At 36.4% G+C, this 22,351-nt stretch overlaps 1 protein-coding gene across 2 annotated transcripts in view; it reads left to right on the forward strand.

The window, feature by feature from the left end:
- The window catches only part of Tbck (TBC1 domain containing kinase), a 237,430-nt gene extending 220,577 nt beyond the window's left edge, over positions 1-16,853 (forward strand). For both annotated transcript variants that reach the window (XM_076864170.2, XM_076864169.2), the window contains exon 26: positions 14,653-16,853. In XM_076864170.2, the coding sequence (XP_076720285.2) occupies positions 14,653-14,763 (111 nt within the window). In that variant the 3' untranslated portion in view covers positions 14,764-16,853. The remainder of the gene's footprint in view (positions 1-14,652) is intronic.
- The last annotated feature ends 5,498 nt before the right edge of the window (positions 16,854-22,351 follow it).

Consider the following 22,351-nt stretch of genomic DNA (forward strand, 5'->3'; position numbering starts at 1 on the left):
TTGTCTTGAAATATATAATCTATTGTTGTAAACTATATTCACTATACACTACAATAGAATACTAGAACTTCCAACTGTATTTTGGAACTCATTCCCCATTTCACACTCTCTTCCCTCCCAACTACCTGTTAAATCCTCCAGTGACCACTGTTGTATAATTCTATGAGATTAACTTTTTTTAGATTCTACATATGAGCCAAAATATACAGTATTTCTCTTCCTGTGCCTTTTTGTGATGACTTAACATAGTGTCCTATCTGTGTTGCCACAAATGACAGGATTTCGATCTTTTATGACTGCATAATAATCCATGGTGTGGAATATTATACACATACACACAAAAAAAATACATTTTCTTCATCCACTCATATATCAATAGACACCTAGGTTGATTCCTATTTTGGATCTACAATTTAAACCATAAATGATGACTCTAACATTTATCAAATGACAATGTAATTGCCTTTCACTTCTCTGTGTTCTCAATTAGCTCATTGGGAACAGAGACTATATTATATTTTATTATTGTACTCCTGCCTTCTAGCATGATATTTTCAAGTAAATAAAGCACTCAAATATTTGGTGATTGATGAAGAATTACATGAAAGTAACAGTTTGCAGTAGACTGTGCACTTGCATAAATTTCTGTAAAGAGGAAGGCAAGAGAATATTAAAATCAAGTACTAGTTTGAGGACAACAAATACTGACTGCCTTCTATTATGAAAAACAAAAATGAAAATGATACAATCCCTTACACTCATAAAATTTTCAATCTTGTTAGAAAGATTAGAAATATATACAACTGATTAAAACTAAAGCAGAATTTGACAGGTGCTATAAAGGATTTTAAATTAAAGCCCTAGAACTCATTGAGAAGAAAGAAGTTCCTTCTGGTTAAATGAGGAATTCCAAAAGCTTTGTGGAGATAATAGACCTAAGCCTTAAACCATGAGTAGGACTTCCATAAGGCCAAGTATTGACGAAGAGCCACATTCAGGAGGAAGCTCTCCAAGCAAAAAGAACAGCACAGTCTGAGTTAAAAACACAAGGAGCCAGGCACAGTGGCCACATGCCTGTAAATCCCAGCAGCTCTGGAGGCTGAAACAGGAGGATCATGAATTCAAAGCCAGCCTCAGCACAAAGCTAGGTGCTAAGCAACTCAATGAGACCCTGTCTCTAAATAAAATACAAAATAGGGCTGGGGATTGGCTCAGTGGTTGAGTGCCCCTGAGATTAATCCCCAGTAACCGCTCAAAAAAATAATAATAATCTTAAAATAATAATAAAAAAACACAAGTGCTCTTATCTGACTGCAGATGAGACTGGAGAAGTAGGTAGAGAATCTGATTATAGGTGTTCTTGGATGCTGTGTTTAAAAGTTTACATTTAAGCAGCCATGAACTCTTAAAGATTTTAAAGGAGGAAAGTGATAAAATAGCAGTATTTTAGAAAGCCACTTGGAAAATGACTTTTTAATTTGTATTAAGGTTTAGAAATTATAAATTTTAAAATGTTTTTATAGTTTGTTTAATTATATTTTATTAGTGAACTATAATTACACATAATAGTAGGTTTCATTTTGATGTATTCATACATGCATGGAATATAATGTGCTTCATTACAATCCCTAGTACTTCTACCTTCCTTCCTCTTCTCCCTTCTCTTGTTTCCCTTCCTTCAATGAATAGAAATTTTAAAACACCAAGAAACAGAGATTCCTCCTAATAGTCTCAGTCTATCTCAGTGCTAAATTCTTCCCAGATATTACCTTTCAGATGTTGACCTGCTCAAGCTTTCAGTCTTGCACTGAAATAGTTGCCAGGCCTCAGAGTCAACAAAATTCACTCTCTCTGTCCCTCTGGAGAAGAAATAAAGTACCAGCCAAGACTGCCACTTTCAAAAGGGAACTTGGGAACTAGTGCACTGCATTTTTTATGTGATTCAAGGCAGTGGTGGTATCCTGTTCCTATCTTTTACCTCATTTGAGACACTAAAGTCAACCTCCTCTGCTTGGTAACCTTTCATTTAAATATAAATTATATGTGAATTTATATTGAGAATAAACAAGGGTAAGTTTATATAATGAGAAATATCTTTTGTCTTTATCAAAATGCAAAGAGACTTTTGATTTATTATCAAAGTGAAACTCCCTAAATACTACATATTGTCCTTGCTGACTATAGATAAGCAAGTATGTTAAGATCCTTGGTGCTCTTCCAAGAAAGATTTACTTAGAGATAAAAGCTCTTGGAAGGAAAAAAAAATGGTATATAACAGTGGCTGGGATCTCAGGATGTCTGAGGATCTTTCATAATGTTGTCAGAGTACTGGTTAATGGAAAAAGGGAAATCTGGAGGCTTAAGAACCACTTACAAATTTATCCCAGAGCAAACTGGAATAGGAAAAGAATGGGAGAACAAAAGGATTCAAGATGAATCACAAAGAAAATTGACACAACTTTGTGCCTAACTATTCATTCCTTAAAAAAAAAAAAAAAGAAAAAATGACAGTTTTCAGATTGGGTTTTGAGGGAGGTTGCTGATAACTTTAACAGAGATAGGGAAGAAAAGAATGAATAAAGTAGGTTTGGAAGGAATATGGTGAATTTTGGACACATTAAATTTGAAGGACATTACTGTAAATGTGTCAGTCAAGAATTTAGAGAGTCAGGCTAATTCAAAGGAAAATTAAACTAGTTGTACAGATGTAGAATCCTCTCACTTAGGAAACAAATACTACAGTATTCTATCGTGAAGAAAAAAAGTATATAGGACTTTCTTTCCAATAAGTACACTTAAAAGTTTATCAATATATTTTTCTAGAAAAGAAGATTCTAGGTGACACAAGGAGAGATTGTCCTAAGACCATTAAAGGATATAACTTGTATTTGTTGCACAAAACTGTAAAACTTCACTGTCAGCATTATAAATTATGTTCTACACTTTTAAAAATTGCTTAGGTGCAAATGATGGGTAGAGATTAACAAAGAAAATGAGACCAAAGTAAAAGAAGAGAAAGGAAAGGAAAATATCATTTTGACTATTGAGGGGGGAAAAAATCTGTTACTGCAATTACAACAAAGCATGGAATAAAAGTTGCATTGACTTATACCTGTCCCTCAGAGAAATACTTTACTTGCCATTTCTATTCAAAAGTCATACTTTAAAAGACTTAAATTTTCTTTTTGTTCAATCCTTGTGAGATTTTATTAGAACTATATGTGAGTAAAAAATAAGAGAGGCAAAGGAAAATTTCATAATTCTTCATGGTTATATTTAGCTGTCTTTTTTCCACATTCTTGAGTGGTTTTAGCAACCAATGGAAGTTGCCAAATTCATTGAAAGTGAAAACAACTACATCCTCTTTTAAGTTCTTTTATCATCTTCCGTTCCTTCACTGTAGAAATGAAATAAGGACATTTTCTCATACCTATGGACTTTTACAGTAACATTATCTCACATTTGTTTATTACTCCTGTGTTTATAAACTTCATCAAAAAATTTATATAAATATTTTTTTTGTGTGTGTGTATTTGGAAAGCCATCATTTATTTAAAAAAAAATCTTAGTTTTATCAGCTCATACAAGAGTTGAAGACCCTTTTAATAAAGGATAAAAGAAAATAGCATTCGACTCCTATCAGAGGGCCAATGAGATATTTTCCTATTTGCCCTAACATCTTTTCTAGCTCCTTCACTAGAAGACAGCTTAACCAGTTCTTAACATAGTGCCTGACACAGAATAGTACTCAAAAAGTATTTATTAAATGAATGAATTGGTTATTCAACAGAGAGCAAATATTATGTACTAAGTATTATAAAATAAAGATCCTACTTTCATGAGATTTTCAATATATTGAGAGAGACAGTAACATATATTAAGTGGTTATAAATGCTGAAATGAAAAATAAGGCAGAGTGAAGGTGAAAAGTACTGGTGACCTTTTTTCTTTATAGGATAACTGATGAAGCCTTATTTTGAGTGAGATGGAAAGCCACAGGAAGATGTTGAGCAGTTTTATGTCATATGATTTATGTTTTAAAAGAATCATTCTGCTTGCCATGTAGATAAAGTCTATGGGTGATAGAATGTGGGCAAAGGGTTTGCAAATTCACAGATCATGTAGGACCTCCTAAAACAAAGATTTTAGATTAATTATATTCTGTATTTTTTAAAAAAGAGGCCATTACAGTATTTTGAGAAAAAAGCTAATATGATCAGAATCTGACATAAATTTTTAAAGGATTACTCACATTGTCTTAGAATTAGATCATGGGGAGGTATCTGTTCAGGTCCTTGGCCCATTTGATGATTGGGTTATTTGGTTTTTTTGTTGTTGTTGTTGTTGTTTTGTTTTGGGGGGGGGGGGTTTGGTTTTTTTTTTTTTTTTTTTTTTTTTTTGGTGTTTAGCTTGTTGAGTTCTTTATATACCCTAGATATTAGTGCTCTATCTGATGTTTGAGGGGTAAAAATTTGCCCCGAGGATATAGGCTCTATGTTCACCTCATAGATTGTTTCTTTGGCCAAAACATCCCATTTATTGGTTCTTGGTTTTAATTCTTACGCTATAGGAGTCTTATTAAGGAAGTTGGGGCCTAATCCCACATGATGAAGATTAGGGCCTACTTTTTCTTCTATTAGACACAGAGTCTCTGGTTTAATTCCTAGGTTTTTGATCCACTTTGAGTTGAGTTTTGTGCATGGTAAGAGATAGGGGTTTAATTTCTTTTTTTTTTTTTTTTTTTTTTTGCATATGGATTTCCAGTTTTCCTAGCACCATTTTTTGAAGATACTATCTTTTCTCCACTGCATGTTTTTGGCACCTTGTCTAATATAAGGTAATTGTGATTTTGTGGGTTAGTCTCTGTGTCCTCTATTCTGTACCATTGGTCTACCAGTCTGTTTTGGTGCCAGTACCATGCTGTTTTTGTTACTATTGCTCTGTGGTATAGTTTAAGGTCTGGTATAATGATGCCACCTGGTTCACTCTTCCTGCTAAGAATTACTTTAGCTATTCTGGGTATCTTATTTTTCCGGATGAATTTCATGATTGCTTTTTCTATTTCTGTGAGAAATGCCATTGGGATTTTGATTGGAATTTCATTAAATTTGCATAGTGCTTTTGGTAGTGTGGTCATTGATAATATTAATTCTGCCTATCCAAGAGCAAGGTAGATCTTTCCATCTTTTAAGGTCTTCTTTGATTTCTTTCTTAGGGGTTCTATAGTTTTCATGTACAATCAATCAACAAATTTATAAAAAAAATGTTCAACATCTCTAGCAATTAGAGAAATGAAAATCAAAACTACTCTAAGATATCATCTTACTCCAGTCAGAATGGCAGCTATTATGAAGACAAACAACAATAAGTGTTGGTGAGGATGTGGGGAAAAGTACACTCATACATTGCTGGTGGGACTGCAAATTGGTGCAGCCAATATGGAAAGCAGTATGGAGATTCCTTGGAAAATTGGAATGGAACCATCATTTGACCCAGCTATTCCTGTCCTTGGTCTATACCCAAAGGACTTAAAATCAGCATACTACAGGACACAGCCACATCAATGTTTATAGCAGCACAATTCACAATAGCTAAACTGTAGAGCCAACCTAAATGCCCTACAGTGGATGAATGGATAAAAAAAAAAATGTAGCATATATACACAATGGAGTATTACTAAGCAATAAAAGATAATAAAATCATGGCATTTGCAGGTAAATGGATGGAGTTGGAGAAGATAATGCTAAGTGAAGTTAGCCAATCCCCAAAAAACAAATGTTGAATGTTTTCTCTGATATAAGGAGGCTGACTCATAGTGGGGTAGGAAGAGAGGGAGCATGGGAGGAATAGATGAATTCTAGATGAGGAGGAGGGGTCAGAAGGAAAGGGAGGGGGCAGGGGGTTAACAAGGGTGGTGGAATGTGATGGACAACATCATCCAAAGTACATGTATGAAGACACGAATTGGTGTCAACATACTTTATATACAACCAGAGATATGAAAAGTTGTGCTGTATATGTGTAATAAGAATTGTAATGCAAAAAAAAAAAAAAAGAATTGTATCATAGGGGCAAGAATGGAAACAGAGGAGACCAGTTAGGAGTTAGACAATAATCTAGATAAGAAATAATGGGTTACTTGAGCTAGTATGGTAGTAGTACAGATGGTGTGAAAATATACCATTCTGAATATGTTTTACAAGTTAAAGTATATCCAGGTTTATTGCATGAACAATTGGAAGAATAAGTTGCCATCCCCTGAGGCAACTTACTTAAGGAAGATATCAAGAAGGGGTTGTGTGTGAAGGTAGGGTAGGAGTAATATCCTTTAAACTCTTAAGTTTGAGAAGCCTATTAGACATCTAAGTGCCTAATGGATGTTGAAGAAACAGAGAGATTCATGAGTTTAGAGTTCAGAAAAGAAGCTAAAGACCTAAATTTAGTCAATAGCATACAGATGAGAATAAAGCCATGGAACTAGATGAAATTACTTAGGACATGAATGTTGATACAGAAGAAGGAAGAGGACTAAGCCCTGGGGAAAAGGTAAAGATAAGGAAAATCTACTAAAAGAGACAAGAAGGCACAGCTGGTGAGTTCTTAGAAGAACCAGGAGAGAGTCAGGTAATACAGTCAATGGAGGAAAGTTTTAGAAAGAGGAGGGCATGATCAAATATGTCAGATAATGCTGATGGGTCAAGTAAGATTCAAAATAATACTAAAAGTTCTTTCTGACAACATAATAATGTGGAAATTATTGCTGGTCTTGATAAGAGTGTTTATGGGGAATTATAGAGATAAAAGTATGATTGGAGAAAATTTGAGAGAATAGACTTCATGCAAAGAAATGAAAAGAAAACAAAATCCATAGATTAAAAAGATGTCTGTCAGTCACAATCAGTGTATCCTGATTTAAGTAAACAAATTTAAATATGGATGAATAGATGGGTACGTGAGTGGACCACCTGGATAGATGGAGAGAGAGAGGGCAGGGGGAGGAAAGACATTTAGGAGCTTTGGCTGATTAGAAATCTGAACTCTTTCTGAACATTTGATTATCTTATAGGATTATTGTTATATTTTTCTAGGTGTGATAGTACTGTGATTATATATTTTTAATGTCATTTTATTTCAAAAATACAGATTTATTAAATAATATGGTATTTGCATCAAATAAGACAAGGGTGAAAGAAGTATGTTGGAAGAATAAATTAAGGAAGTTGGCAACAAGTTATAGTTGTTGAAATTGGGTGTTGAGGAACTAGGGGTTCATCATACTACCCTTGTCTTTTAGGACAGAATATTTATACTATCAAATATCCTAATCCCAATGATTGGTCCCAAGAAACATAAAAACAGTTTGGTTAAAAGTTTATGATAATCATATTCATGGACAATGTACACCATAATATGGATTCTAACTCTCCTGCACACCATTAGAGTAATTATCTGTAAAACAAATGTCGATCAAAAAACCTGGACCATGGAGGTCACGGTGGTAATGCCTGTAATCCCAGCAGCTCAGGAGGCTGAGGCAGGAGGATCATGAGTTCAAAGCCTGCCGTCTGCAACTTAATGCAGTCCTAAGCAACTTAGCGAGACCCTGTCTCAAAATAAAAAAAATAAAAAGGGCTGAGGATGTGATTCAGTGGTTAAGTGTCCCTAGATACCAGAAAAAAAAAAAAAAGTTATGGCCCTTTTTGTAAACTTACCCACTGTTTTAATTGCATAATTAGCATTTTCCAGTAGCTATGATTGGAATGTCCCCTCCAAAACTCATGTTGAAATTTGTCATTGTAACATTATTACAAGGCAGAACATTTCACAGTTGATTAGATCCTGAGCACACTGCCTTCCTGAAGAGATTAAGGCAGGAGTGGGTTATTTATCATGGAAGTGGGATCCTGAGGGTAGGGTAAGTTGGGCCCAATTTTCCTGTCTCCCATATTCTCACTTGTCCTTCTGCCATGTTGTGATGCAGCAGAGGCCTCACCGGAAGTTGCCCCTCAGTCTTATACTTCCCAACTCCACAAGTTCATGAAATAAATTTATTTTCTTCATAAATTACCCAGTCTGTGATATTCTACTATAGCAGCAGAAAACTTACTAATAAACCAGTATATCTGTACTAAACCAATATCCTAGAATTACTTGTTCCATTCCTTGTCATGAGTGCCCATGGCAGGGTATAAAATGATTACTGACCTGAGTTCCCCTTCTTGACTTTGCCCTACTGCTGATTTGATTTCTAAGAGTGAAATTATAAATTATAAAGCCACTTCCTAATTGTTATTAGATGTTATTTGCTATGAAAATCAGTTTTATACTTTATGTAATGCTGTTAATAATGAGTTAAATATGAAAAATCTGAACACAAGAAATACCAGAAGACAAAAACATTTATCTCAGTTAAGGGAGGAACATAATAATAATGGAAGAAACAGGTGGCATTCCAAATTATACTTGACTGTATAATCCAGGAAAGAGAACAGCACAGTATTAGATAAATAATTCCTACCTCTTTCCTATTAATCCTTGGCATAGTCCTTATGTTTTTCATTGAGATTACAAAAATAGACAGTTCTACCAACCAAGACCTTCATTCATGATCCCAGAAATCTCTCAAATAATCAGGACCAGACCCCATGTCATCATATTTATCCCAGACCACACTGTACACCAGATTTAGAAATCACTACAAATTATCTTCTTTCTCTCAGAATTTTTACCTGACTTAAGGTCTAACCAAACTCCTGGAAAATGATACTTAATTTGCTAAAGTATAAGCCTAGCCACAGCCACAAGGTACCTGAAATACTGAAGGTATGCCATATTTTCAGTGTTCCAGAAGATCATGAGAACTCAAAACAAACACAGGACTAGTCTCACTTCCGTAAGATAAAGAAAAGCAAATTACTATAGCTACTCATTACAGAATAATTTCAAGTGCCTTTATGCAGTGCCACCCTTAAAAGTAACATTTCCATACCCAAAACAACATTATATGGGGAGAAGGAAATGGACAAATAAAATAGAAGAAAAAAAAACTTCTCCGAGCTTTATTAGAGTTACTCAGTCTGTACCAGTTTTCCAATTTTCAGTATGAACTTCAGATTCACAAGTGTGAAGTTCAAATCAGGAAACTTAATTGTCCTGCCATGTGCTCCTCAGCTAAGGTCTTACAGAAGTTTAATTTTCCTCTACAGCCATGAGTTCTTCCCAGCTCTGTGTCCTAGAGCCTCACTGAGAAACATGATCCTGTTCTATGCTGCCCTTGAACAATCCCTTTCCCCCACTCATTTCCTCCTACAGCAGAACCTGTCTTCCTCTGGGCAAACATGCCAGTCACTTAGTCCAAGCTAAGATGCAAGATAAAGAGAGAAAAAAAAAGATGGAGTGGCACTCACAAGAGCTTGTCTTATTCAGATACTGCCTACACAAGCCCTAGAAAAGAATATTAATGCCAGATCCTACAAACCAGAGAAATGATAACAATGCAAGAGCCTTGTCTTCTCTACATGGGAGGACTGCCCACAAGAAATGTGACCTGAAAGTCCCCAAATCTTCCAGCAATTACTACATCCTGCCAGTCCCACATTATTTCATGTTGCCCTATAGATCTCAGCCAGTTGTCAGTTTGAAGGATCCCATTCTCTCCACATAGAACTTAGAAAGAAAAAAAAAAAAAAAGAACTTAGAAAATCCAACCCTACAAACACAGCAGCCTGTTCCAGTGAAAGGTAACATGTGAATATACTTTGTCTACAACCAGATAAAAAAAACCTGTGCTTTATATGTGTAATATGAATTGTAATGCATTCTGCCCTATACATGTAAAATGCATTCTGCTGTCATATATAAATAAAATTAATTTAAAAAAAAAGACTATACCCATGACAATTCCAGTTCCGGGTTCCAAATCACTGGCCTGCAAATGAATCCCATTATTTGGATCAATACTGGCCTCACCTTAGTGCCGCAGTCTCTGGCTGGGCACAAATCACGAGTCTCCACACAGCTTGTAGATTCAAACAGCAATTCTTTATTCCCGAACTCACACCGGCCGTCTACAAACACACTCTGGGGGAATCCACGTTCTCTGCCCAAATCCACACCGCATGGGCTTCTGTCTCCCAAAATATACTGTCTGACCCTAAGAACTCAAGAGGAACTCAGCAGCAGGATACGCCCTATTCTAAAGGGGGAACACCCTAATCTCCTATTATGCTAAACTGCCCTATTCTAAAGGGGGAACACCCTAATCTCCTATTATGCTAAACCGCCCTATTCTAAAGGGGGAACACCCTAAACATGGATCCTGCCCTGGTCCTTGAGCAAGGTCACCTTTCAGAAGTCCTTCCACTAGACAGCATGGGAGTAAGCTGGCAAGGAATTTGTCATACCTACTTGGCTGATGGCTCCCAGCACCTTAGAATCAGTTGGGAGGGAGCAGGGGACTTTCAAAAAGCAACTGATGCCAGAACTCCATCGCAAGAAGTTACTTATTACTAATCTAGAATTGTCCAGAGTAGTGTTGCCTACTAAGAGCATACTTGTGATTCTAATGGCTTGTTGAGAGCCACAGCCGAAGGGGCCCCAGCAAACTTTCAGACTGCCAGCTGATGAGCTGAAGGGGCCCCAGCAAACTTTCAGACTGCCAGCTGATGATTGTTTCACAGTGGCCCCAGCAACATCTAGCTGATTGGCTCCTCTACGGTGATGTTCATTGGGCTGTTTCCCTGCCCTTTCAGACCACAGAGCTGCTCATTGGGGGACTTTTTTGGCTCCACCCATGCGACCCAGCCAATCAGCCTCAAGAGCAGGAGGATTGTGGGAGGAAGAGGCTGGGTTAGGGTGTGTGGCTTGTGGGAAGCCGGTGGTGGCAGTTGGGCTCTGAGGGTTTTTTCCTGAGGAGCTGTTTTGTTTATCTTGCGTGGTTCTAAAAATAAAGTTAGTTTCTTTTGACAAGTGGCTCCTGAATTGTGCCCAGCCAGGCTGCGGCATTTGGTGGCCCGTACGGGGAAACTTTCCATAGCAAGAATTATGTAATGGCCACATGCAAACACCTCACAAATTTGATGTCTTGGTTCAAAAGAAAATAAACCAAAATAACGGTTTTTGTGGTCAGCACAATACCCTAGGTTTGTGATTTCCATGTGGAGGCTGCAGTCTCTTCTCTAGACCTTTACTCCTCAGACTCCATCCTTTCTATACTCACTGAGGCTGCCAAAGGCCTGCAGGATGAAAAGTGAAGGTTGGAGCCCCGTGCTTTCCATGCCTGGTTCTCCTCTGTCCCACCATGTATCTTCTCCATGCATGATGTGACTTTTTCAGAGTGAAAACTACCCCAACACATTCATAGCAGTTTTTGCAAGGGATACTGAGGACTGGACCCAGGGGTGCTTGTGAGTGAACTATGTCCCCAGCCCTATTTATTTATTTGTTTATTTATTTATTTGGGGGACAGCGTCTCTTTATGTTGTGCAGGGTAGCCTTGAACTTGCAGTCTTCCTGCCTCAACTTCCCACATTGCTGGGATTATAGGCATGTGCCACTGCACCCAGACATATTCACAGCACTTTCTTTCCTCCCTGTCAGTTTATAGCCAAAATACTATTTTATCAGGATAGTAATTATCACTATCAAATTTAGGGGTTTTATTCCTTTGGGGAGTCAGTATGAAAAAGGAATTTAGGGAAAAGGGGCATGAGAGGGGAATAACTCATCCAACCTTAAGTTCAGAAACTCCACACTCCAAAGTACCCTGAACTTCTGCTTTTATACTACTCATGTTAATTGTCCATTTCTTTCTCAGCCACTGAAGTGTAAGTACTCAAAAACTGCAGCAGTACCACTGCAAGTAAGTCCTCAGTGAAATGTTTGATAAATTAATAACCAAACAACTGAGCAGATGGAGAAGAAAAAGAGGAATTGATTTCATGGTAGAAATGGAAAAATTACAGTCATGGTCTCACTGTGAAGGGCCAGTATAGATAGGTAGATATAGATTGTTGAACAGATGGGCAGAAAGACATCTGGAACCACAAACAAAATCAGACAACTCACAATCTTACAAACTCAGCAATTGTTCTTTTTTGATACGGGGTCTCACTGGATTGCCCAGGCTGCTCTCAATCTCATGAGCTCAGGTGATCTTCCCACCTCAGCCTCCAGAGTTGCTGTGGCTACAGTCATGCACCACCACACAGGGCTTGATTTCCCCCCACCACCACCATCAAACAGAGTGTTGTTTCCTTTCAAGGCATTTAAACATTTGCATCTACTTGTACTTTGCTTCTACTTTTCTTCTTAGGCCGCCCACATAGAAGCAACCTGATTGTTCCAAATTGCTCTGTTCTGCCTATTTTGCCATTATTATTTTCCAGCTCAGGAGCAGTTTATGTCCCTCTTTACAATAACAGTAGGAACTCTTTCCAGCTCTACAGCATAGTTTAAGAGCGATTAGTTAAATGTACAGTAAGTCCTTCCTTACTCATTTTCTGACTTCCACAGTGTTTTGAAAGCACTGTAAGTTAAGACTTCTTATCCACCAGGCCCTAATGCTATGTTTATCTAAGAATTCCAGCCTAAATGGTAATTGTATTTCTGCATGTGAGAAAAAACAGCCAAAACATTTCAGTAATCATATGGTACCAGGGGCTGTTCTGCCTGCACAAGACTCAGAGTAGATAATCTGGTGCCTCTTCTCTAAGGACTGAGATTCAAAGAGAAGCTGGATGGGGGAAAAAACAAGTTTGATCCAGTTTACTTGACACCTTTTAAAATACAGAAGTATGATTTTTTTCCCCAACATTAATTATAAAGATCCCCATCTGGTGGCTTTAGAAAGAGTATGGGATTTGAAATGTGAACAGCCATCATTCTCTGTTACGGCACCACAGAGGCTTATGGAGAAGATGAGCAGGGTCAGCAGTGTTGAGATCCATTTATGTGAATTGTTTTGAAGGTTGCCAAGATGCCTTTCCAGCAACATACATTACCTGCTGATGAATACTGTTAGCCTTCTCACTGAAAACATATCTTTCAAAATATTGTCCACGGACTGCCTGCTTTAAAATCATCTAGGGGTATTTGTTTAAAAATACACATCCCTGAGCCCCAGATACAATCTCTTGGAGTGAGGCCTTGAATTTGTCCTGACCCAAAGAACCAGAAGAGTTCTGGGCTTCAAGTGATTATGAAGCCAATGTACTAGCTGGTTCTTTTGAACCCTGAAGTTGAAACTTTACTATTAAGCTTCAAGAAGCAATAGCACAGTGAGCAGGTATTAGTTGTTTTTCTTGAAGGATCTCTGAGATCAGCTTTTCATAGAGTAATTGAAAAGAAATTGAGGACACAAATACCCAAGGAGGAGGAATGGGACACTATCAATGATAGGGGAGAGAAAGATTAGCCAAAGAAAAACTTCCTTCCTTCATAGTTTTGCCCCAGATTTAATTCAATTTAGGAAACACATTGAAACCCTACCAAGTGGTACTCACTAGGAATAAAAAGAAACAGAACAGTCACTGCCCTAGAGGAATTTATAGTTTGGTAATGGAAGCTCTTGGAAATAGCTTTTAAATACATTTGATGCCACCGAATATGGAGGTTTGCATAAGAAACTTTGAGGGCTTAGAAGCTATGAGAATTTACACCTGGAGAAGGTGATATGCAAGCAGGAAAAGCACCAGAAGTTAGGCACACTTGGAAGTATAGTGGTGGGGAGACACTTGAGGAGAAGCTAAAGGGAGGCCAGAAATTGGTGGGAAATGAAACATGTTCCCAACAAGGGTGACCTACACAAACAAAACTCTGAAACATAAAGCCTTATGATCTATCGCAATTGACAGGCAGGTCAGGGCTGCCACAGATAAAACTCAGGAATGGGGAAAGGTAAATCATTGAGGCCAAAGGGGTAAATGCCAGTTAAACCTGAAAGATATGTATGTATCAGGATGACTTTTTTAAAAAGTCCTGTTGTGCCAGTCTTCCTGGATGAGTCCTTCAAATTTATTCCAAGTTCCTGATCTCAAAATGTTAATTGTAGTAGCTCCAAAAACATGTTACAACCAACTTTTGTGTTCTCTCTGAAACTTTGTTTGTAGAATTGTAATAATGTTAACTATAATATCAAAGTGTTTTTTCCAATATGGGTTTGAGATTATTTTAACAGCTATTAGAAGCTTCCAAAAAATAGTAACATTAATGACCTTGGGAGAGGGAATGAGGGAACAGAGTTGAGGAATTTACTTCTTCCTGCACAGCCCTTTACACTGAATGTATTTACCATATCTATTTGCCTATCCAAAAAAGCATACAAGAGAACTAGATAGACACATGTATTCCATAGCATACAGAACTTGTTTATCAGCAAATGAATGATTTCAATTTATATTAAAAACAAATTAATGATTTATTCAAAAATGATAGTAAGATTATAGTAATAGTAATTGTTGAGGGAGGAGATTCCCAAGTTCAAGGCCAATCTCAGCAATTTAGCAAGACCCTGTCTCAAAATGAAAAATAAAAAGCATGGAGATGTAGATCAGTGGTAGACCATACCTGTGTTCAATCCCTAGTACAAAAAAAAAAAAAAAAAAAGAAATTTTTTGTATATTTTTTATAAATTTGGCTTTTTTTTCCTTCCAGTTTGCAGCTCATCTTGTGAAGATGAAATATCCAAGGATCTGTATTCTAGATGGTGGCATCAATAAAATCAAGCCAACAGGACTCCTTACTGTCCCATCTCCTCAAATCTGAAGAACCAAGAGACGGGCTAATGAAAGGACAGTGTGGCATCAACATCCCATGATACTGTTTTTCATAGCCATGTCACTATAAGATAAAATCAGATCTCCAGATTATTGCATTTCCATAAAGCTTTATCATGTGCCATTTTTGTAAAACTCATGACCTACATGTTCAGCTCTCGAGGCAAGAAACTTGACTGTACATGTATTGCTTAAAGAATTTTCTTAACAGTGAAATCTGATCATGTACTTTTACCACACTGCCACATAAAGCCAGAGGAATTCAGCTGACAGGCAGATTTAGCATTATCAAGAAATCCCAGTCACATTGAAAAATTCATCCTCCATTGCACTGAACAGACAGTCCTAACAAAGGTATTACTTAGAAATATAGATGGAATGTGGGCTAAAATCATGATCTTTCCATGATAACAAAAACTGAAAAACTGTTCGCAGTGTATTCCTTACAAATAAATGCTACATTTGGTAACTGACTTAGCCTAGACAAGTTGTGGGCATGTTTGTGGGAGTGGGTGTAGAGGAAGTAGAGTTCAGCGTGTTGCAGAAAGTGGCAATAGTTCACTCCCAGAAAAATGAAATTCAGAAATCATTTCTATTTGATAGAATATTTGACTAGCTCCTGCACCAGAGAAACCCAAAGAGTGACTTAAACAAGTTTCCTAGCTGCTTTATCACGTAAAAGTGGCATAGTTAGTCCAGGGCTAGTACACTGGTTTCATAATCACTTGAAGCCCAGGAATCTTCTCATACTTCTTTACCAACCTTACTACATGGCATTCCTCACATGCATGAAAATGGCTACTCAGCTTCCTTGATCACATCTGCAACCAATATGAAGGAGTGAAGGAGGGAGGAAGGAAAAGAAGAAATAAGAGAAAAAGGAGAGGCATGTTTCTTTCCTTTAAAGCCACAAACCAGAACTACACACTACTGTGCTCACAGAGTGTTGGCCTGAATGTAGTCACATGGCCATTCCTAGCTTCAAAGAAAATTGGGATTATAGTCTTTGACTGAGGAGCCACCTCCCCAACCTAAAAGCTTTAATACTGTGTGAGAAGAAGAGAACACATTAAGGGTGACAGCTAGCAGCCTTTGCCACATTATTTGAAAATATAAACGCTGTGTTTCATTAAATCTAAGGCAGTATAATATATACCATGAAAAAGGAAAAAAATCTAGCCAAACTGTAACACACCATCAATTATAAGATGCATTCCCATTTAGAGATCTGAAAAATATGCATCTTATAATTACTGAGATGCAGTACATCTTTTGAATATTTTCAGTTTTGTTTTAAATAAAAAGTGTTCATTCTTCTATAACTGATATTCCTCTTCAGTGTGAAGACTGCCTAGTCTGAATATTTGAATAGAAGCCTCAGTCCAACTTTCTGGGCCATGGATTTGTAACTGCTATTGGGGTTTTTTTGTTTTGTTTTGTTTGTTTTATCTATTTTTTATTGAGCTTTAGTTTACATGCCATAAAATTCACCTTTTAAAATGTAGAATTCAATAATTTTTAATATATTCACAAAGTTGTATCATTGTCACATTAATTCCAAAACATTTTCATTTCCCAAAAACAAAATCCTGTATGTTTTGGATGTCATTTTCTATTAAATCCTCCTCAGTCTTTGAATTAATTTTTTGAATTTTATTTGGTTATTTACCAAATATATTTTTAATACCTACTATGTCCATATACTAAAATAACCAATAACTGTAGCATTTTGTGATTCCCTGCAGAGTGTATAAAGAAAAAAATGTAAAAATTAATGACAAATTGACCAAGATTTCTCTAAAGTTGTTTTTGGACCATCACCTACCCTCATTAGAGAAAAATATTAAAGTTCTGGGCTGTGGCTGTACCTCAGTAGTAGAGCGCTTGCCTAGCACATGTGAGGCACTGAGTTCCATCCTCAGCACCTCATAAAAAATACACAAATAAAGGCATTGTGAAAAAAAATTAATATAAATTTTTAAAAGCATTAAATTCTGTCAATTATTATTGTGTTTCTTCAATATCTGATGATTTATCTGACTTCATAGTAAAAATGCAACATTGATGATCATTTCAAAAGCATTGTTTTGAGTCTTTGTTCCTGATAAAGCAGAGAAGAGAGGGGTACAGGGGTTGGGCCTTGAACTGAAGGGGTGATAGATAGCAAGAGGAGATGAAGACCTGAGTGTTGTGAAGATAGCTGTGTAAGAAGAGAAAAACAGCCAACCTCCATCAGGACTTTTCTTTAAACTTGGCACACTTTGGCTCATTTCAAAACATGGGAATTTATTAAATGTACAAGCTGTAAGTAATATTTGATATTCTCCATGTAAAATAAGTAAGAGCACATCAGCACTGCCATTGTTACATGCAGGGCATGTTACTCCATAGTAGTTGATGTCAAAGTTGACCTGAACAGCTGTCAGTTGAAGTAAACCTGTATATCCCACAATTTACAGAGGTCCTTTCATAGTATATTATACCGTCACTATCAACACTCTTTCTGGCATCTGTAGTCTTTCTCTCCCTGGAATGTCCTATTACCCTCACCAGCCCCCGCTCACACACACACATTTATTAATCCTTCATAATCCAGTAGGAGTGGCATCTCCAGTCTTCTCTGACTTCTGCATGCTACATTAAGAGCCTCAAGACTGTCAAAAAACATTCCACTCATACTTCTAATAACAGACTTATTACATCATTTTACAATTATCTGTTTGCATTTGGGCCCATTTTAAAATATGAGCTTCTTTTAGATCAGGAGCCATAATTTGTATCTCTTGCTACCTCCAGCAACCCTCTGTTAGAACTTCTCAGTTAATGTAAAATCATGTCTCTGGTGTACAGATTTTAGCATCCATATAAATGGAGAAAATTAAAACAGTCCATGTTAATTTTTTTCACCTGCTGAATTTATCTGGCACCTGATGATAGCTAAATAAACTGAAATTTTAATTTAAAGAAAGCAAAGAAAGACTCACTCTAAAATTTGATAATTCTAGACATTGAGACAGATAATTTCTAATAAGATAAATTAGTTGCATACCCTTTTCAAAACAGAAATGTTAGACTTAAAAATAATATTGAAAATATATTTAACCAAAGTTGAAAGAAAGAAGTTCCTTGAAGTCAGAAAGGAAGAGGAAGACACACTATAAGGCTCATTCAATATCAATATCAGATATTAGTAGTGGCCACAGGAACTGGGGTTTGAACATAAGCCTAGGGATATGAGACATATCCTTGGGTCTTCTGATAGGGAGTCCAGATTAAAACTATTTATGAAGAGACAGCCCCAAAGAACTCTTTGATCCTTGCAATGACTAGAAATAACTTTCTACTAAATCAGGGAAGCTACAAAGGAGATTGTCATCAGCCCAGCAGTCTCAGTGAAGGAAGGCAAATCTCCTGTTGCAGACAGGTGATAGCTAGCTAAGTTGCTGATTTAAAACCAGCTTTAGAGTATGTGCATATGTGATTATTTTAAAAATTAGAACAATTCTATACATTTTTGGAAAACACAGACAGTGCCAGATCTTTGTCCCCTCTCTTCCTTATCCAAATAGTTATTTTTAAAAATAACTCACTGAAGATTTATATCAAAAGAATTTTACAACATCTCAAAAGGATCTTATATGGTAGTCTCATTCAATGAAATCCACTCCAAGGAGAGAAAACTGCTTCCCTGACTGCTGTAGGGTTGGTGGCTACTTCATTCTATCAGTCCTAAGTAGTTATCCCATTGATCTACATGCTGACTCTAAATTTACCTATTATTAGTCAGATATTGAATTTTTCTTGGTAAATATTAACCAAAAGATTGGATGCAAAGTGATGTTAGTTTTTACATATTTTAGTTTGGATGTTCAATATGATGACCTTCACAACTACCAACTTAAGATTTTATGTATAAAAGCAGTGGGGAAGAGTTGCAGACCTTACCAGTCTGACACTTGACACTTAACAGCATATGCAGTTGCTCACACACAGCTTTTAGATTTTATAATCCAGTTTCTTCTCATACATTAGAAGTAGCACATGTTGTAAATAAACTATAAACTATCATATTTTTAAGTTACATGTATTTGCATCTTTTTTGAACAGTTTTCTTCTTAATTCCTTACAGGCACTTGTAAAATGGAGACTGCACATGGAGCTTGGCAAATCCAGTGTTCTATAAATTGTGATATGCGTAACTTAGACTGTTACTTTGGCCTAATGTCTCCTCCTGGATTGGCATCCACTAATATCCTTCTCAGTCCTCCTCAGACAGTATATTCTTAGTTTGCATTGTATATCATGATGGTAGTACTGTTCTATTCTAATGCTCATGGTGACTAATAAGCAGTGTGTGGACAGCTACCAAATTGCTTTATTGCCAACATTCCAGGATTTATACATTAATCCCCTCGGGCAGGGGGCGGGGATTAAAACAATGTCCTGTCTTGGTTTCTAACTAATCTTGGAGCTATAACAAATGCATTTAAAGCATTAGATAAGATTCTAAATATTGCTTCCTGAAACATTCAACTATTGAAAATATTATTGTATGGTTTTAACATTTTTAAAAAACGTTCTCCATAATGGGGTAATTGCTTACATTAAAATCTGAGATAACCTATGCAAAGAAGACTTAAAATTCTCATTAGTCCTGAAAACCTATTCTTATTTTACCATTATTACTTTTTTTCTCAATTATAGGAACATACTTCTCAGTCTTTAAGGGTAGACTCATTCAGTATTTTAAGCTCTGAATTGTGCTGGAACTGGCTCCTGATGGCTTTAGAGACTGAATATGCCTTTCTCTTCCCAGCTCCATGGTCAGTGATCTCACTTTGGTAGCTTTTAATCAGCTATATCTGGAGTTTATACCATAGAAATAGTCAAGCATCACAAATCAGTATTTTCCTTTAATGTTTATGTTATTTTTTATTTATTTATACAAGCTGGACAATAGCACCACTGATCTCAAATATATTTTGGCTATGTTATCTATAGATTATAAACCATGAAGGTAAAAATAAATTTTACTTTTTTTAAAATTAATTTTTATTGTTGGTTGTTCAAAACATTACATAGTTCTTGATATATCATATTTCACACTTTGATTCAAGTGGGATATGAACTCCCATTTTTACCCCGTATACAGATTGCAGAATCACATCAGTTGCACATCCATTGATTTACATATTGCCATTCTGGTGTCTGTTGTATTCTGCTGCCTTTCCTATCCTCTACTATCCCCCCCTCCCCCCTCCCCTCCCCTCTTCTCTCTGTACCCCCTCTACTGTAATTCATTTCTCCCCCTTGTATTTTAGAAATAAATTTTAAAGATCATCCAATCCAAACATTATTGTTCAAAATAATAAGTGAAAAGATTTTGAAAAGATCATGGAGCTAATGAAAGGCAGATCCACAATTACAATTCTGCTTTCCTGATTCTTCACCTAGTTTTCAGTTTATCATATCCAGTTAGAGAAGGAAAAGGACACCAACCTCAACCCATTACTCATTTCTTACAGGCCAATTTTGGGCCAGTCCCCATGTTATATGATATGTGAGGTCCAAAATAAAGTATTAAAAACGTTGATTAAACTGACTTCTAACTATGGCATGGAAATGCCACTTAACATCAGCTCTTACAGGATAACATTCTTACCTCATTTTATTTACATATTCAAAATTGAAGATTTCAATAAAGCAGGGTGGGCATTTGAGCATTCCAGTTTGAAAGGAGAATTACTGTTATCTCACTCTTACGGAGATCATTGTTTTTTGTTGTTGTTATTTTTGTTTTTTTGTTTTGTAAATACATACTCTTCGTATGTTTTAAGTTACCTCTTCACCTTTAAGAGAACATTTCCCAGAAAAATATCCCCGGCAGAAAACCACATTGTCTCTATCTACAGTTAAATTCTTGTTATACAGGATCAGAGTTGCCCTTTCTTTTCCATGTTTTATCCAAGGACCAGGCTCAAGGGATTATAAAGTCCAGTTTCCCAGTCAGGTATGAAAGACACTAGAGAAAGCAAAAACTAGTTTCTGGGTCTATAATTATAAAAGGGAAGAAACAGAAAACATTTAGGTCATTTACTAACTCAAAATTATATTTTTATGCTTTGAGATAAACTATTTTGATAACTTGGCACTTGTCAGATAGCATGTCATTTCTAAAATTAACTTTAAGATCATTAATAATCCCATATACCCTTCAGTCATACCCTGGACTCCATATAGAGCCATTGAGGATTTGAAAGGCAGGTGAGGAATATGATTACTGATTTGAAGCCAAATGGCACACAGAGTAATTTGGAAAGTTATGTGCAACCAAGAAAGGAATCTATTTTTCTTAAATGGATAATGAGAATTTTATTAAGTCTCACATTCATACATCATCAGTAATTAAGTATGGCAACGTAAGATGACATAACATTGAACTAAACATAGTGCCCAGTGTGATCATTTTAACTCCTTGTTCTGATAACATTCTTACCTCATTTTATTTACATATTCAAAATTGAAGATTTTTTCAATTTTCAAAGATCTCAGGAGGCTCCTGCCTGGAAGTGGTGTCCATTCCTGCTCCCACATCTGCCCTGGCCTGACTGTTCTGCAAGTTCTCGAAGGTTTGCCTCAGGATGAGTCTTGCCCTGAGCAACTACAGGAAGCACAGAATTCATTTACAGGGACTTAGCCTTTTTCCCTTGGAGTTACCACAAATACTGATTCAGAGCCAGTAAAATAAGGTGACTTATTTACTTTCCCAAATTAGTCTGATTGAGGCTGATCAGTGTTCAAAAGTTTTCAAGCCTACTTGGGACCACTACAGCTCAGCAGCTATATAGTCTTCTTAACTTGTGATTTATCAATGTTTAATTTATAATGAGATTTGTTTTCTTCATATCCACATGACTTAATACCAGTCATTTGTGTTCATGCCACCCACCATCTTCTGCCTAAAAAGAGGCGTAAAGGAGCAGTTTTCCAACTGCGAGGAAATTTTTCAAAATATGCCCCCCTGATATTAAATCAGCTAGCATGAATCCTAAACAGATTAAATCTAACAGCATCACAGGTAATAGAGAACAACTGGTTTCGATTTAAATATATTCACAGATATCACTATTTTTTATTTTTTATTGATTTTTAAAATAAATTACAGCAGAATGCATTACAATTCTTATTACACATATACAGCACAATTTTTCATATCTCTGGTTGTATATAAAGTATGTTGACACCAATTCGTGTCTTCATACATGTACTTTGGATAATGATGTCCATCACATTCCACTATTCTTGCTAACCTCCTGCCCCCTCCTTTTTCCTCCTACTCCTCTGCCCTATCTAGAATTTGTCTATTCCTCCCATGCTCCCCCTCCCTACCCCACTAGAGTCAGTCATCTTATATCAGAGAAAACATTCGGCATTTGTTTTTTGGGAATTGGCTAACTTAGCATTATCTTCTCCAATGCCATCCACTTACCTGAAAATGCCATGATTTTATTCTCTTTTATTGCTGAGTAATATTCCATTGTGTATATATGCCACTTTTTTCTTTATTTATTTATTGT

The sequence above is a fragment of the Callospermophilus lateralis genome, chromosome 8 (assembly GCF_048772815.1).
Source record: "Callospermophilus lateralis isolate mCalLat2 chromosome 8, mCalLat2.hap1, whole genome shotgun sequence".
Classification (NCBI taxonomy): domain Eukaryota; kingdom Metazoa; phylum Chordata; class Mammalia; order Rodentia; family Sciuridae; genus Callospermophilus; species Callospermophilus lateralis.